Source organism: Sodiomyces alcalophilus, assembly GCF_042370955.1.
Source record: "Sodiomyces alcalophilus JCM 7366 unplaced genomic scaffold ACRALscaffold_2, whole genome shotgun sequence".
Lineage (NCBI taxonomy): Eukaryota > Fungi > Ascomycota > Sordariomycetes > Glomerellales > Plectosphaerellaceae > Sodiomyces > Sodiomyces alcalophilus.
In genome coordinates this window covers 2,343,144-2,358,423 of record NW_027263533.1, presented here as the reverse complement: position 1 = coordinate 2,358,423, position 15,280 = coordinate 2,343,144, and the positions used below count along the sequence as shown (strand labels likewise).

General features: G+C 55.1%; 8 protein-coding genes across 8 annotated transcripts; 5 read left to right on the top strand and 3 right to left on the bottom strand.

Moving 5' to 3' along the window:
* Positions 1-253: 253 nt before the first annotated feature.
* ACRALDRAFT_2025675 (uncharacterized protein) lies at positions 254-967 on the top strand (the record flags this gene model as incomplete). Its single annotated transcript, XM_071020336.1, has 1 exon — positions 254-967. One exon carries the CDS (start codon positions 254-256, stop codon positions 965-967), a length of 714 nt encoding a protein of 237 aa, XP_070877012.1.
* A 2,370-nt stretch (positions 968-3,337) lies between these two features.
* Positions 3,338-5,753, bottom strand: ACRALDRAFT_1061260 (uncharacterized protein). The gene is made up of 3 exons (XM_071016391.1): positions 5,418-5,753; positions 4,174-5,319; positions 3,338-4,109 (listed from the first exon to the last, which is right to left on the bottom strand). Exons 1-3 carry the CDS (start codon positions 5,510-5,512, stop codon positions 4,013-4,015), a joined length of 1,338 nt encoding a protein of 445 aa, XP_070877011.1. The 5' UTR covers positions 5,513-5,753; the 3' UTR covers positions 3,338-4,012.
* Positions 5,754-6,498: 745 nt separating this feature from the next.
* ACRALDRAFT_1080009 (uncharacterized protein) lies at positions 6,499-9,381 on the top strand. Its single transcript, XM_071018969.1, has 4 exons — positions 6,499-7,619; positions 7,686-8,235; positions 8,316-8,544; positions 8,622-9,381. The coding sequence occupies exons 1-4, from the start codon at positions 7,060-7,062 to the stop codon at positions 8,771-8,773; spliced, it is 1,491 nt and encodes a 496-aa protein (XP_070877010.1). The 5' UTR covers positions 6,499-7,059; the 3' UTR covers positions 8,774-9,381.
* An 873-nt stretch (positions 9,382-10,254) lies between these two features.
* Positions 10,255-11,036, top strand: ACRALDRAFT_2025671 (uncharacterized protein; the record flags this gene model as incomplete). The annotated part of the gene is made up of 4 exons (XM_071020335.1): positions 10,255-10,267; positions 10,469-10,537; positions 10,595-10,830; positions 10,902-11,036. 4 exons carry the CDS (start codon positions 10,255-10,257, stop codon positions 11,034-11,036), a joined length of 453 nt encoding a protein of 150 aa, XP_070877009.1.
* A 32-nt stretch (positions 11,037-11,068) lies between these two features.
* Positions 11,069-11,595, top strand: ACRALDRAFT_207215 (uncharacterized protein; the record flags this gene model as incomplete). Its single annotated transcript, XM_071022191.1, has 5 exons — positions 11,069-11,102; positions 11,144-11,158; positions 11,222-11,283; positions 11,334-11,428; positions 11,499-11,595. The coding sequence occupies 5 exons, from the start codon at positions 11,069-11,071 to the stop codon at positions 11,593-11,595; spliced, it is 303 nt and encodes a 100-aa protein (XP_070877008.1).
* A 28-nt stretch (positions 11,596-11,623) lies between these two features.
* Positions 11,624-12,465, bottom strand: ACRALDRAFT_1028406 (40S ribosomal eS12 domain-containing protein; the record flags this gene model as incomplete). The annotated part of the gene is made up of 2 exons (XM_071014845.1): positions 11,624-12,027; positions 12,153-12,465. The coding sequence occupies 2 exons, from the start codon at positions 12,463-12,465 to the stop codon at positions 11,624-11,626; spliced, it is 717 nt and encodes a 238-aa protein (XP_070877007.1).
* Positions 12,466-13,246: 781 nt separating this feature from the next.
* On the bottom strand, positions 13,247-13,973 carry ACRALDRAFT_1068444 (uncharacterized protein; the record flags this gene model as incomplete). The annotated part of the gene is made up of 4 exons (XM_071017568.1): positions 13,247-13,301; positions 13,364-13,541; positions 13,748-13,773; positions 13,915-13,973. The coding sequence occupies 4 exons, from the start codon at positions 13,971-13,973 to the stop codon at positions 13,247-13,249; spliced, it is 318 nt and encodes a 105-aa protein (XP_070877006.1).
* A 316-nt stretch (positions 13,974-14,289) lies between these two features.
* Positions 14,290-15,250, top strand: ACRALDRAFT_2100282 (uncharacterized protein; the record flags this gene model as incomplete). Its single annotated transcript, XM_071023005.1, has 2 exons — positions 14,290-14,610; positions 14,744-15,250. The coding sequence occupies 2 exons, from the start codon at positions 14,290-14,292 to the stop codon at positions 15,248-15,250; spliced, it is 828 nt and encodes a 275-aa protein (XP_070877005.1).
* Positions 15,251-15,280: the final 30 nt, after the last annotated feature.

Genomic DNA, 15,280 nt, shown 5'->3' with positions numbered 1-15,280 from the left:
TGTGGAAGCAAATGAAGAAGAATACCGTCGACAAACGTCGACAGGCCGCGGTTTCTTACTATCGACATCCAACATCACTCGCTTTTCCACTGCGGACTCTCGATTGCGATTTGTAATGCCAACCTAGGGCGCTACGTCTCCCGTTATATACAACTTTCAACCCGGGAGGGAAACGAGCCGACAACGGACAACTCGATCCAAAGAGGGAGAAAGAAACGAAAGAAACGACAGAACACCAAAGGGCGCTCTCACCATGGACATCCGACTCCTCCAACCCTCCGACCTCCCCCTCATCCAACACGCCAACCTCGAGAACCTCCCGGAAAACTACTTCCTCAAATACTACCTCTACCATGCCCTCTCCTGGCCGCAGCTGAGCTACGTCGCCGTGGACGCCTCGCGCCCGCGCACGTCGCCCTACGACCACCCCAAGATCGTGGGCTACGTCCTGGCCAAGATGGAGGAGGAGCCCGCCGACGGCATCCCGCACGGCCACATCACCTCGCTCTCCGTCATGCGCACGCACCGCCGCCTGGGCATCGCCGAGAAGCTGATGCGCCAGTCGCAGCGCGCCATGGTCGAGACCTTTGGCGCCCACTACGTCAGCCTCCACGTCCGCGTCAGCAACGTCGCCGCCCTCCGCCTCTACCGCGACACCCTCGGCTTCACCTCGGACAAGATCGAGCCCAAGTACTACGCCGACGGCGAGGACGCCCACTGCATGCGCCTCGACCTCGCCGGCGTCCGCGCCCAGATTGCGGAGGAGGAGGCAGAGCAGGAGAGGCTGCTGCCGCTGCCGGCCGCCAACGGCAAGGAGGACGCTGCCGAGGAGGACCGGGACGAGGGAGAGCCCGTGGGTGATGTCGGGCGAGATCCGGCCGCCGGGGAGATGAAGAAGGTGAAGGTCGGTCGGAGCTTGGGCGTTGGTACCCTGGTAGAAAAGGTCGAATCTGCTGTGGCCAAGTAGGTGTGACGAGAAGAGAAGAAAAAAAACATTGACATTTATCCACTTGGCATAAAGTCGTTACTTCTGCATCTGCCTGCCTTTTTTCTCCTCAATTTGCAAACGATAGATGGCCCCGGCATCAGCAACAGAATCCTCGAAAAGGGTATCAGAAAGATCAGGGATATAGCATTGCGTTGGCCGCTGGGTAAGGGCTGCAGATATGAATAGAAGGGGGATGACGGGCACAGCATACCGAACCCGTGCTGGCGACATCACCACTACTCACTCCAACCTCCCTAATCTGCAGAAGGGTTGTACTCTCAGTGACGTATACCGCTTCTACTTCCACCCGTCTCCCTCCTTTCCTGTTCTTCCAATTCCCTAGCAAACTCCTCATCGGCCTCGATCCTCAGCCGGTCAATACTACGCTTCAGTTCCTCGACCTCCGCCTCGAGCATGACGGCCGAGTTTGCTATTTCTGTGGCTGACCGGCCATCGTCAACGCCCTTTCCAGCCTCCAGGGCATCCACCGTCTCTGGCAGTCTTTCGCCCTCGGTCTTGATCTCTGGCGCTTCGTCCCATGCCCGTGCCTCATCGAGCTGGGTGTACTTCCTGGCCAACTCCTTTTCTAGTTCGTCCAACAACCGGAATTTGACCTGTGACTGTGGGTACGAGATTGCTTCGCCCTGTGCTGGTGAACAGGGCCGCACTAATCCTGCCTGCCCCCCTGCCCGTGTTCGCTCCCCTCCTTGTCGTCCTTCCGCTGGCCAACCGCCGGATAGTGGGAAGTGGCGTTGCTCAGGCCTGTTACCCTCGGCTCCGTGACTGGGAACAACACCGAAAGAGGTTGTGGGAACAGAACGCCCGCCCCACTGGCCGTGGGGAAACCCAGGAAGACGGGACACATGAACGTTAGGACCGTGCGGAGGGTGCAGGAATCCGCCGCCCATTCCCACCCCCGGCGGCCGACTTTGAGTGTCAAAATACGGCGCAGGGTGAGAATCCGCAGGAAAACGGGCCGCAGGAAGGGCGGCTCCCCGAGGTAAACTGCCCGGTGCAACCAACGCGGAACGATGATACGGGACAGGAAAGGCCGATTGATGGTACGTGGTTCCCGGATAGCCGGGATTCGGCCCGCCGCCGAACATGCCGCGGCCGGCAATGACGTTGTCCCTGTACCTGAGACCATCTGCATCAGCTATGAGTCCACCCACGCGGATGCCATTCCTGTCGGCCACCACGGTGTTTCCAATGGAGAAGCCATCGTCCCCTATCTTGATACCGGCAAAGCTGAAGCTACTCTCCGGCTGCTTTTGATGCCAGGGCCCATAATAAGGCTGGGTGTGAAAAATCATGGGCGGGTGAAAAGGCGGTGGCATCACAAGTGCTGAGGGACCGGGCGGCCGATGCTGCTGTATTGGCAGCTGATCACTGTCCCGGATATTCGGGTTTTGTCCATGACGGCCCTCGGGCGGCGGTGGAAAGACGAGGCGCACCCAGATTGCACGGGGTTGGAAAAAGCCGCGATTCCACTCAGCAGCAACAGCCTCGGCTTCCTGTTTCACAGTGGTCGAGGGTGTCTGTGCATGAACCTCGGCCGATTCCCGACGAAGCCTCTCCAAGTGTACGGCGGCCTGGCTCTGCTCCTCAGCAGCGAGTTTGCGGTCTATGATGGCTTCATTACTTGCAGTCGCGTGGTGCGGTAGGAGAAAATTCAAAAAGGTCTGCCAGTCCTGGGGTGTAACGTCATGGGCGGCGAACTCGGGACTATAGGGAAATTGATCCGGGCACGAGGCGGCCGATACGCTGATGGTGTGAGTGATGTGAAGTTCCTGGTAGAACCCGGGAGGGAGTGGACGGGATTCGAAATATGCGCGGGCAGGAGAAGAGTCCGAGGTGAGAGGACCGAAGCCGTTATTGTTGCTCGTGGTGATGGTGACGTCGGTGCTTGGCGTCGGGAACGGAGTGTGGATGACGTTGTTGCTGCTGCTGGACGGCGCTATAGAACTGGGCGGTCGACCATTGTTGTCGTCGGGTCTGCGATGATCCTGGTGAGAGTAAACGTCTCTCTCCGAGTAAGGCGGTGGAGGGACGTCGGACAGGTTCATGTCCGGAGGCATCACGGGAGGACCTCACGGCCGGCAATTTTAAGCGCCAGCAGTAACAGTAACAGAGGCAGTGACGGCGGCAAGAATGGGAAATATCCGCTCAGCCCAGGGATTGAAGCCAGAGCAAAGCGTCGTCGGCCACCGCATCACATGCGGGTTGCTTTCGTACATATGTAGGCCCTTGTGGGGGAAGTCTTGGACAATCCGATTCACACCAATGATTTTCGATTAATCGTCAGCTCACTTTCAGGCACCGAATTTCGAATGCCATTGTATGTGTTTTCGAAACACTGCCGTTCAGTGTCGTAGGTTTGTAGATGGATTCCCGAGAAGTCATTTCACGAGCGCCCGCCCTCCATGTTTCTTTTCGACTAGGTAAGTACCTATGTACATAACTCCTAGTTCCCCCTACGCCGAACTCGGACCTTGCTGCCACCATGACACCAACTCACCCAACCGTCCAACCGTCCAACCGTCCAACCGTCCGATTCGACTGCTAACGCGGCCTTCATGCCGCCGCACCTCTAGGTCCTTCACCTCTCCACGCCCACGAGCTCATAACGCCAAACCGTTGTCCCTGTTTTCATCTTCGTCCGGATATCACCCAGTGCTGTGGGATCAGGACCAAGACTTTCCATTAGAGACGTCTCTCATCAAGCATGTTTGAACTCCCAGACCAAAAAGAACAAAAATGTCATCGTCCACATATCGCGAAGAGACCCAATCTGGTTGCCTAGCTGGCCGAGGTCTCATGTTGGCAGAATGCGACATACTTTTCATCCTCCCGCCATTGTCAATTAAGCAGCTTCCATCCTGACTGCCACTCGTTCTTCCGCCATCCAGAATTCGTGTATGAATCGATCATTGCGGGTATCATACTCCCAAGACTGTCGTTTGTCGTGTTCTCCATGCATCCCCCGACTACCAGGGGGAACTTTTGCCAACCGCTTGTCCCCAGTCACCTCTCTGCTTCGCCCCAGAGCTGAAAATCAACATCTTCTGCCTTGTAATGGTCCGCCACGATGGTCGTAAGGTGGTTCCGGGAGTGGATGCCGCTGTGCCTTGTTAGCCATGCTGCCAACGGGAAAAAAAAATGATCCACTGCGTTCCCTCACTTACAGATTCGTAATATATGAGTCGACAAGCTCCGGCTGTATCAGCTCCGTTACAGCTCCCTGAAACTGGGCTCCCTTGACGAACAAGCCGTCCGAAAACCCCGCGTGACCCATGGCGCCGCCCCATTCCACAAGTTCATCCTCTTCCATCGAGCTCTCCGGGGACAGCTCATATACGCCGCTGAGCACAATGACCGGGCAGCCTCTCTCCTTGGCCGCCCGCGCCAAGTGTCCTGCCCCCGCGTCCGTAACGACGCCGCCATTAGCGAGGACGCACCGGGCACTCAGAACCACCTTGCTGATGCGCGGCATGTGCGCCGCCTGTCCGATGTTGGTGACGTTGATCGCCGCAACGCCTGCCGCCAGCAGCTTCTTCCGGAACGACGCGAACGGCACCTCCTCCCCGGGCGACGAGGCGACCCGCGGATCGACCGCGATGACCACTGTGAATCTCCTCTTAGCGGCCGCCCGCAACAGGAACTTCTGGACCGTATGCGACGGCTGATAGACCAGCACGTAGTCAAGCGGGCGGATCTGCACATCGGCCGACGACGCAATCTGGTCGTCGACCTGGCTGATTTCGTCCTTGATTTCCTCGATGCCATCCAGAATCTCCGCCCGGATGGCGCTGATTCGCGCGTTCTGCGGGCCCAGCCGCGGCGTCGACGTGCCCGAATCCTTGGCCAATGGGGAGATGCTCGCGTTGCTCGGGGGCGACGCCTCCAGCAGGGACAGGAGCGTCTTCGACGCCGGGAAGGAGCCCACCGACATCAGCGCACCGACTCGGACGTGCCTAGGTCCGCTGGGCAGGTAGTCCGTGCTTCCGTCATATCTCGTCGAAGGGGCCTCGGACGGTTCGGGGGCATCGACTGGCGGGGGGAATGGCTCCTCGGGAGACGCATCGTCGTCCGTCCCTTCGTTCCTCTGCTCCGACGCCTCGTCTCGAATCAAGCCGAGCACTCTCCTGACAATGTTGGCCACCACCAGCTCCTTAGGCTGCGCGGCGACCAGCTTGCAGCCGACCTGCCGGACCGTCTCGAGCATATGATCGACATCGCGGAACTTGGTCTTCGCGACCACTTGGAGGAGGATGTGGGCCGTTGCCATGGCACAAGGCTCGGAGCCTGCGATTTGGCGTCGCTTGAACAGGCTACCAGAGTCGAAAATTAGTTGGAAACATGCCACGCAGACCCGATGCACCATTTTCGGCAAGGCCCCACCGGAATGCTATCGATCCAGGGTACTCACGATAGAAGACTCTCAATTGAGCCATCCACGGACTTTCCCTTGAGAGATTTTAGGTACTTCTCCACCTCCGACGTGCTGTTCATTATAGGCGCCATGGTTGCGACTGTGTCCAGGCTGCTGGATTGCTACGCGCTCGTTTCGTTGGCTATGCAGGTGTATATAGCTCTGGGCCCTCCCTATCGTGTCGGTTGATTGGTAAGAGGATCTTGGTGGTCGTAGAATTCGGAAATCTCGTAGCTGAGCTCATGAATTTTATCCTCGGGGATGGGATGTTAGTATTTTCCGAGGAAATGCGTGCAATTGCTTTGCCTGGACTTGCGGGAGGTTGTGTTGAAAGAGCACTTGTTACACAAGTTTTCGAGTGAGTCAAAAAGTTGACCACTTTCCGGCGTAGCGCACGACGCAAAGGAACACATCCCACCTTTGAAGTACCTAGGTACCAAAAACCCCCACCACGAATTTCCTCTTATGGACATTGTTGAGAATACACCCCCGTATGTGCGGCAATGACATCGGCTCAAATCACGTGATAGAATTGGTATCCTGCGAACATTTCCTGCGAACATTATGAGAATCGTCCCTACACATTCATTGTCTGATCTGCTGCTTTGGTTGATTCGGGTGACTTGATCTTGAATCCAGTGTCCTCTTTGTTGGATGTTTCCATTGGAAGACTTCCTAAATCTGCTGGGCGGGCAGATGAGTTCGTATCGTACGAATATTTCTATTAATAATTATACACTATACTCTCATAACAGACGATACCTTGTTCACCCTACATACCTATGATGTGCAGCAAAAGTATCCCATCATGAGTTTGGTCGTCTCATCATTTTGACTGTACCAGGTACCCAGCAAACATATACTGCCCTATATCCATCCCAAGTTATAGAACAAATTTCCAGGGATTAGATTGTACTCCGACAAGGGATACACAGCACGTGAACGGACTACCTACACGGCAAGTATTAGATAATATTAGCTAGCTGCAAGCCCATCCAACCACAGCCTGGCAGGAGGTACCGCGGGAACAGCTCAATCCGCCGCTACATCCCATCCCTCCCTTTTGCAACGACAGTTTCCCCATTCAGACTGTTGGAATTTTCCCTCGGAACTAAATCACCCTTCTGTTGCCCTACCTACCCATCCTCTATCCATCTCACTCTTTACCAGCGGCAGAAGAAGCATCATGCGTTGTCACTACAATCGCTACTAGACGAGAGCCGATCATCTTCCACTCCCCGGCCACGACCGGACGGCCAATTACGACAGCCATTATTAGCCGATTCGTCGCATTATTCCCCATCCCATCCCGTCCCTCAACTTCGAAGCTACTTCGCCCCAACGGAAAGCCCTTTTCATAGCGCGCCATATTTCTACCATTAATCTTCATTGTATATGGCAGCGAGTTGACAATCCGTCGCCTTCTGTTTCGGCGAGGAATTCCGCTGGCTTCTACGAGGCCCCAAAGCCCAGAGTCTTCCGAATCCACTGGAGTCGTCTTCCATTTACATCGAGCCGCAGGGGGAATCTTCGCTCTCTTAACGTCCTCCACGAACCCGTCTACCTACGGCCCTGCTTACCGTCCACGGCCGACTCGTCCAACCCCATTCACACACCTCCCGCACGAACCTCCGTACACATGTCTCATACCTTGCACGCCCTCCCTATGAACTCTCTAAATATAATCTCCTCGCGCGTTTCGCCGCCACCGAGTCCAGCACCCTCGCGCTCCAATTCTATGACCTCGTTCGGCCTGGGCGTAGAGGCCGAGCCATCTCAAGCGGGGGGTCGCGAGGACTCGGAGAAAAACATGGACGGACAGACTGGGGACGATGCCCTAGCAGACAATCAGGCGGAAGACACGCACCAGGCGCAAACAGGCACCGACTCTCAGGCCCCTGTGATGGCGAGCGAGGACACTGCGCCACCGGGAGATCCCAGCCACGCGCAACTGCGCTCCACACAATGGCACGCCGCACCGAGACGGATAGCCGCCAATTTGATCAACTCCCTTCGCTGGGTTCTATCCACCTTGGCTGCACCCGGGGTATACCTCATCGCCTGTCTCTACGATGGCACGGGCGCCTTTTCTCCGTTTATTCAGCTGACGGGACTCTTTGGCGGGCAGGACGTCGGCCACAAGCCCGGCGCCGACGGCACCGAGAAGACGGGAGTTCCAAATTCCCGTAAGACATCTAGGTACGGTCAGGTGCACCCAATACGAAAATCATTGTGGTGATGTTGGCAAGCTCATCCTCGTTCCAGTTTACCCCCCGAATCCGAGTCAGAAAAGGATGGCGCCGGACAGCGCCGACACGCCCGCTCAAAATCATTACACAGTTCGGAGGAAACGACGCCTTCGAGGAGTTCGATCCGAATCAAGCTACATGGCGAGGGCGGCTCACGAGCGAAACATCGAAAGACCCAGTCGGTTAGCCCCCGAACCAAACGCAGCGACAGCACAACCGTATCCGATTTATCCGCGCAGCTCAAGTCCCCGACGTCCCCTGCCGGGGCGCTGACAAAATACCCGCAAACACCAGCGCCACCTCGCCCGTTGATCCCGCGCCGACAACCGTCGTATCTGAACATCGAGCCCACGGACAGGAAACACCAGAAGACGTTGATTCTGGATTTGGACGAAACCTTGATACACAGCATGTCTAAGGGAGGACGGATGAGCACCGGGCACATGGTCGAGGTACGGCTGAGCCCGACGTATGTCGGGCCCGGAGGCCAGACGACGCTCGGGCCGCAGCACCCTATCCTGTACTGGGTCAACAAGCGTCCCTACTGTGATGATTTCCTGCGCAGGGTAAGAGCAAAGCACCACGGGTCGTCCTACTCGCTTGATATGACACGGGTCATGAGCTCGCGCTAACACATGACATACAGGTGTGCAAGTGGTACAACCTGGTGGTCTTCACAGCATCGGTCCAGGAGTACGCGGACCCCGTCATCGACTGGTTAGAGTCGGAAAGGAAGTTCTTCTCCGCGCGTTACTACCGGCAACACTGCACTTTTCGACAAGGCGCATTCATCAAGGACCTGAGCTCCGTGGAGCCTGATCTGAGCAAGGTGATGATTCTGGACAATAGCCCGCTGAGCTACATGTTTCATCAGGGTAAGCTACTAGATCACTGAGTTCCATGTTGCTTGATTTTTCCCGTTTATTTATATTTTCTTCTGACACCGCATCAGATAATGCGATACCGATCCAAGGATGGATTAGCGACCCGACGGATAACGACCTGCTCCATTTGATCCCGCTTCTCGAGGGTCTGCAATACGTATCGGATGTGAGGGCGTTCCTAGCGCTACGAGGGGGCGAAGACGGTCAGCATATGGCTTGATTTAATTACAGCATACGGTATCGGAGGGGATACGATTCGGGTGACAATAGCGACGGCGATGGCGAAACGGCAGCAAGCATCAGGCGGCTTTCAACAGTATCGCCTAGATGGGACAGTTGTGTACATATAATCAAGTGCCTTTCAGTGTTCATTGTTCTGATTTTTTGGTTCTGTAGAGAGAGTGCGACGAGCTGACCTCGAGGCACCTAGCGATATTCCGGACCCTCGTGTAAAAAGACGAAAAGACTTTGGTACAGAGAATACCACTCTTATTGGATGCCGTTGACAACCTATTCGCGGCTGTTCCGAAGGCATTGCATTGCGCAGTAGTGGTGTGCTCTGTCTCAGATTTACAGGAATGACCAAGCTCAGGCGGAGTGGCAGGCCAATTCGGCTTGCAGGGGTAAAGGTAATTCGCTATCCACTGTTTACATGTGATAGCGGTGATATTTCCGACGGCAAGACCAGGAACTTGCTCTGCTTGCAGTCGAGTTGGTAAATTCAGTGTTACGTCGTGATACCGCCCGATCACCCAAGTTCCTGGGTCCATGACAGAGCCTCAAGGCAACCCGACAGGGATCCATTCAACTCCCCTGGTTAGTCGCAAGCCTAGACGCCAGGTACGAGAAGAAATGTTCCGTAACAAGGAAGGGACTCCTTTACGATGGAGAGAAACAGGAACATCAAAGGGAGAAGAAAAAATAGCAGATGACGATATCGGAGAACAAATTCCGCGTGACGCATTTCGCACCTGAACGACCAAGGGAAGCTGCAATGACATTGTCAAGTCGGGAACTAGTTGGCCAAGAAACTCCCGAGGGGTGGATCCCCAGCTCGATCACTGCTCAACCACATTGGGTTTAGCGTGTGAAAGGCTTGACAAACCTAGGGTGGTGACATCATGGCACAGGTGACGACACCAGTTCGAGACCACGGCCTAGTACGAAGCAATGCTGCATTCCTCTCGTCCCGGGCTTCCTTGCGCTTGCGCTCGCGGCGGTGTCGGCGACTAACGACCAGTCGAGAGAGGTAACTGCATGCGGAGAATGTAGGTGTATTCTACATACCCGGGCTATCCTCTTCAGACTATACAGTCGCGCACCGGCCCTGACCTCATTAGTGGGCCGGATGGAAGCAATGGTGATGAAAGATGGACGCGATGGGGGGTGTTCCCTCGGATCTGCCGCAGTACCCGGTACAGGATCGCGTTCCTCCCTGTTTACATTGTTGGAGGTCACTCGTCATAGCCCAAGGTATTCCTACTCTATCCGTCCAAACGCTAGTCTCGGGTCACGGGAATGCTCGCCCTGCTCTCATATTAAACGCCCATCCTTCCCCTCATCCCTCCATCAGTCTTTTATTGTGATACACCTCAACTTCACACCATCGTGACCATCCAAACAACCGACCAATTCTCGTCCTAAACACATCCTTTTCCATCGAAATCCGAAGATACTCTGGTCCTACCATACATATTCACAATGTCTCTTCACTGTGAGTATTACCTGCGTGTTGGATTCCCAGTATTTCAGCAAAGGGGAACACCAGGCCTGGTCAATGTTCAGGCTCATGACGTTACTGGACGGCTTGGGACCTCATCCTGGACGGGGGACCTGCCTGAGCTGTCTATTCCAGTCTGAGTTTCATCAACACAATTTCTCAAGACTGCTTGCTAACACGTATCGTCCTCTCTAGACCTTCCTCCCGTTAAGCCTTCGGCCATCGCCCTCGGCACCGCCTTCAACCACACCGCCGAGCTTGCGAGTTAGTGCCTGCCGATTCCCGTGCTCATGAACAATCATACTCACATCTTCCCTCTAGTCCTCACTCCCCTCTTCGGAGCCACATACCAGCGGGCAAAGGCCGCCAACACCAAGGAGGAGTTCCTCAAGTCCAAGGAGGCTTCTTCCGCCGCTGTCGCCTGGGGAACGTCCCTGGTCGGCTCCGCCCTGCAGTCCTACGGCGTTGGTGCCCTCATCAATGCCACTGGCACGCTATCCTACAAGGGCGCTGCTTACCTCGGAGCCCTCATCTTTGCAGCCACGTCTGCTCCTGGCGTACGTATTCCCTTTCGTTATTGATGGGTTTCATCAGAGAAGAGGTGTTGAACTAACGACACATTATACAGTACCTCAATGAGCTCCTGATCGAGAGGCGCCCTCTCGACACCGTCGGCGTCAGCTTCTTGGCCAAGGCGTTGGAGACCGTTGGACTATCCCTTGTCCTTACCTGGTGGGGCACTCGCACCAACCCCTTCGATTAAACGGTCGTGAGAGAGTCCATATTGTGGTGTAAATGACCAAGGACTTGTTGGGATGGAAGAAGGATGGTGACTTTTTTATTTCTTTTTTCCTTTGTGTGTGCTATTAGCCGTCAATAGTCGAGGTTGAGTGTATGATGAAATCGATTTACTAGTAAAGCCATCAGCCGCTTGCCTGATCGTTGCAGGCAAGAATGGACCGTGTGAAGTGATCATGCAGACCGACAATGGAGAGGTTCCCAAACCCAGAGTTCGTAAAGATTTGTTGAAATCATGCAAAGATAACCCGGATATTTTCAGATCTTTTTGGTTGAAAATCTGATGACTGCAACTACACCGAACGCCGTTACCCATCCGATATGTCCATGCCGCATGGCCATGGGGTATAATACACCGTCATACCCAGAGCTGCTTGGCAGCGCTGAACGCCCCCTTTCCATCTAGCCACCGACGACTCTTTGGAAGCGCTTTACTCCACGCGACACAACTTCTCGAAAGCCAACCCCCCCAACCCAGACATCCATTGGACAGACAACCCCTCAACCCAACGACGCCGCCGTGAATTCAAGGCCGGACAACCGACGGCGCGCCTATGCCCAGAAGGACTGCCTAGCCGTCTCCTTCTGTACAAGCTTGACGAGCGAATCATACGCATCCTTGAAAGACTCGCTGTCATCTTCACCATCATCCTTGGCACCCTCCTTCTTCTCGGCCGCCTTCTTCGCATTGCCCGTCTCCATGACCATCACGACCGAGGTAGGACGCTTTGTCTTGGCCGCGGCGCCCAGTTCGGCACGCGAGGGGACGAAGATGTACGGCACGTTGTGGTCCTCGCAGAGCACGGGCAGGTGGGAGACCACGTCCTGCGGGGAGATGTCTCCGGCGATGATGAGGACGCCGGGGAAGGTGATGCGGCCTGGTGCGGCGGGCGGGGACTTGCGGAGCGTCTTGACCACTTCTTTCACGCCGCGCTTGAGGCAGTTGTTCTTGGCAGCTGTAAATGTGCAGACGCATCACGTCAGTTTCATTTTTCCATTTGCGACTCTCCGCCAGGGGACATTTCGCCTGGGGAACAGGCGGAGAACGTGGGGATGAACATGCGGTTATGAAGAAACGTACCCTTCCGGACCGTCTTGAGGACCTTCTTCATCGCCTTGTCATCGGCCAATGGTACAGCGAACGGCACTAGAGCGCCCGGAACGATGGGGGTGACTTTCTTGACGGCGCCATCGAGGACCACCACTGGCGCTGCGGCAGCAGCTGCGGCATCGGCTTGCAGCTGACCCTCGAGGGCACGCTCGAGCTTTTCCTTCTTCTCCTTCTTATCCTTCCTGTCCTTCTTGGACTTGTGGACGCCGTCCGTCTCGGACCGCTTCTCCTTCTTCTCTTTCTTGTCCTTCTTCTCCTTCTTGTCTGGTCTTTCGGACGCCATTTTTCCGGGTCACTTGTTTTTCAATTGCTGTCTGGTCTGGGCTGCAAAGGTATATGGCGGCGTCTGTTTGACTGGAGACCAAAAGACGGGGGTAGGTGGTTATGGTTCTGGCAGACCCGACTTCGTCTTCGAAATTAGCTGCGGCGACGTGAGACCCAATTTTTCCTCTTGATTTTTTCTTTTTTTTCCTTTGCGGAGAGCTCCTGGCTGTGCCTCGTCGATTGGGCTTAGTCATTGGCTGGGATTGGTGACGGTAAAAGGTACGTCCGAGACCGATCAGCTTAGATCGTTCGGGCATTGATATCACGTGACTATTCCCACCAGGCGTGCCTCAGACCAGGAAGGGATCATTCTTGTCATTCAATTCCTGTCACTCAATTCCTTAAATGCGTCGATGCGTAGGTTTGTAAGGTAGCTAGCAATCGATAACTCCATACGCCTTCATAACTAGTCACTCCGCTCTCATTTCTACCAGATATATACCGCCTAATCCCCTTCCTCTTTCATTGTGAACCTGTAAATTCTCGTTCCAATGATAAAGGACGAAGACGGAATTATTCAGACCACCTCAAAGAAAGCGGCCCAGCAGAGACCGAAAAATAATGAGACAGCTGTCCAGCAATATACGCTTCGGAGCAATAGGCACGGGATAAATGTTTATATCGCCCCAATGACTTGTAATTTTGGTTCTATTCCGCATCGCCGACTATTTGATATACAGGTATTGTTGACAAAAAGAAAGTCGCGGTCTAGTCGTTGAATCCACGTTACGAATGCAGGCTTACTCCTCCTCGCCAAACTCAGCACGCCCTGCCTTGGAGTTGAGGTACTGGTTCCTGTGGAAGCATCTCTATCAGCTGTCTGCCCATCTCGAGTTGGCCCAGAAAATGACACATACCGCTCGGTGGCCCAGTCCATGATGTAGTAGGCGGCAATGAACGGGGGGGCAATGTAGAGAACCTGGCTGCGGAAGCGACGGAAGGTGTTGAAGATAGCGTCGTGGCCGGCGCCAGCGAAGGGGTTTTGGCGGTTGGGGGAGAGGCCGTACGTGATGATACCACGCTGCTTTTGGCCACCTAGTCCAGGGTTAACAACTCTGCTCTTTCTCTTTCCATGAAGCAGTAATCCGGGAAAAGTCATTGCCCAAAAGCCCCAGTTGCACAAGATGACACAGGCCGAGGTTGCCCTTAACCCCATATCATCCCTTTGCTTCCATGTACAGTGGCTGACTCGATAGGCGATTCGTTCGGTTGAATTGACTGCATCGGTGGGAGAAACTCACCAGTGGCGCCCCAAGGGCCAATGTAACTATTCAGAGTGTCAGTCATGCCGTCGGAAAGCTTGAATGGACAATTGACCGGGAGGCGCGACGCAGCTTCACCGAGGTGCACACAGTAGAAAAGCCGCATCGTGTTCCCAGGTCAATTGTCTTCGCACGGGTTGTCTTACCTGCCGTATTTGCCCAGAGGGACGTCGCCGCCTCCTCGCAGAACCTGAGTTGGTCTCATTGTGTTTGTATCGGGTATAAGTTAGGGGTGCAAGCCGATGGGATGAGTTGTCGGAACACTTGACGAGGAAACAATCGGATGGGTCGAAATCCTGACGAGGATATTGCCGAACGGAACCTCGAAACAGTTTAGTGCCTCTCTAGTTGCACATTTACTCGTCTATCCATATCTTACATAAGCCAGAGCCTCAAAAAGAAAGAATGGGAGCATCATGATTTGGAGCCTCCATCAACGCTGCTACAGCTTCAGTCCCGACTGTATCAAATCTTGACCTGGTGTTTCTACGACTCCCGCGATCGACGGCAAGAAAAAAAAAATGGCGCAACCACTTGGCTTCATCTACCGCATGGCCATCCCGGCCGCGGTTGCCGTCCCCCTCATCTCATCATCCATCTACGACGTCCGCGGAGGGTCCAGAGCCGTCATCTTCGACCGGTTGAAGGGTGTCAAGGAGGAGGTCGTTGGCGAGGGTACGCACTTTCTGATTCCCTGGCTGCAAAAGAGCATCATCTTCGATGTGCGGACAAAGCCCAGGAGCATCGCCACCATGACCGGTAGCAAGGACTTGCAGATGGTCAGCTTGACTCTTCGAGTCCTCCACCGCCCCGAAGTCAAGGCCCTGCCCAAGATCTACCAAGTACGTGCCATCTCATTAACTTGTCCACTATGGCATCTCCCTCCTTTGTTTTTTTGTTTCTTTTTTTCTTTTTTCTTTACTCCTTCTTCAGCTTTGCTAGTAAAGCGTGCCAGCTAACGTGTGCCCCCCTCAGTCCCTCGGCGCCGACTACGACGAGCGTGTCCTTCCTTCCATCGGCAACGAAGTCCTCAAGTCCATCGTGGCGCAATTCGACGCCGCCGAGCTCATCACACAGCGAGAGACCGTTTCGAACCGGATTCGCCATGACCTGACCCGTCGAGCGGCCGAGTTCAACATCGCCCTCGAGGACGTGTCCATCACCCACATGACCTTCGGTCAGGAGTTCACCAAGGCCGTCGAGCAGAAGCAGATCGCGCAGCAGGATGCCGAGCGTGCCCGCTTCATCGTCGAGAAGGCCGAGCAGGAGCGCCAGGCCAACGTCATCCGCGCCGAGGGTGAGGCCGACAGCGCCGATTTCATCGGCAAGGCCATCGCCAAGGCTGGCGACGGCCTTATCCAGATTCGTAAGATCGAGGCCAGCCGTGAAATCGCCCAGACGCTGTCCTCCAACCCCAACGTTGTCTACCTTCCCGGTGGCAACGGCGGAAGCCAGATGCTGCTGAATGTTGGACGGCCATAAGTTACGGATAGGAGGAGGATCTCGGTACAA

What these genes read in the sequence shown, in the direction of transcription:
- ACRALDRAFT_1061260 (XM_071016391.1), bottom strand. Translation starts at nt 5,512, where the DNA reads ATGGCGCCTATAATGAACAGCACGTCGGAGGTGGAGAAGTACCTAAAA. An exon ending in TCAATTGAGAGTCTTCTATC is followed by an intron (nt 5,320 to 5,417) that starts GTGAGTACCCTG and finishes CGACTCTGGTAG; the next exon opens with CCTGTTCAAGCGACGCCAAA. An exon ending in GACTCATATATTACGAATCT is followed by an intron (nt 4,110 to 4,173) that starts GTAAGTGAGGGA and finishes AACAAGGCACAG; the next exon opens with CGGCATCCACTCCCGGAACC.
- ACRALDRAFT_1080009 (XM_071018969.1), top strand. Translation starts at nt 7,060, where the DNA reads ATGTCTCATACCTTGCACGCCCTCCCTATGAACTCTCTAAATATAATC. An exon ending in AATTCCCGTAAGACATCTAG is followed by an intron (nt 7,620 to 7,685) that starts GTACGGTCAGGT and finishes TCCTCGTTCCAG; the next exon opens with TTTACCCCCCGAATCCGAGT. An exon ending in GTGATGATTTCCTGCGCAGG is followed by an intron (nt 8,236 to 8,315) that starts GTAAGAGCAAAG and finishes CATGACATACAG; the next exon opens with GTGTGCAAGTGGTACAACCT.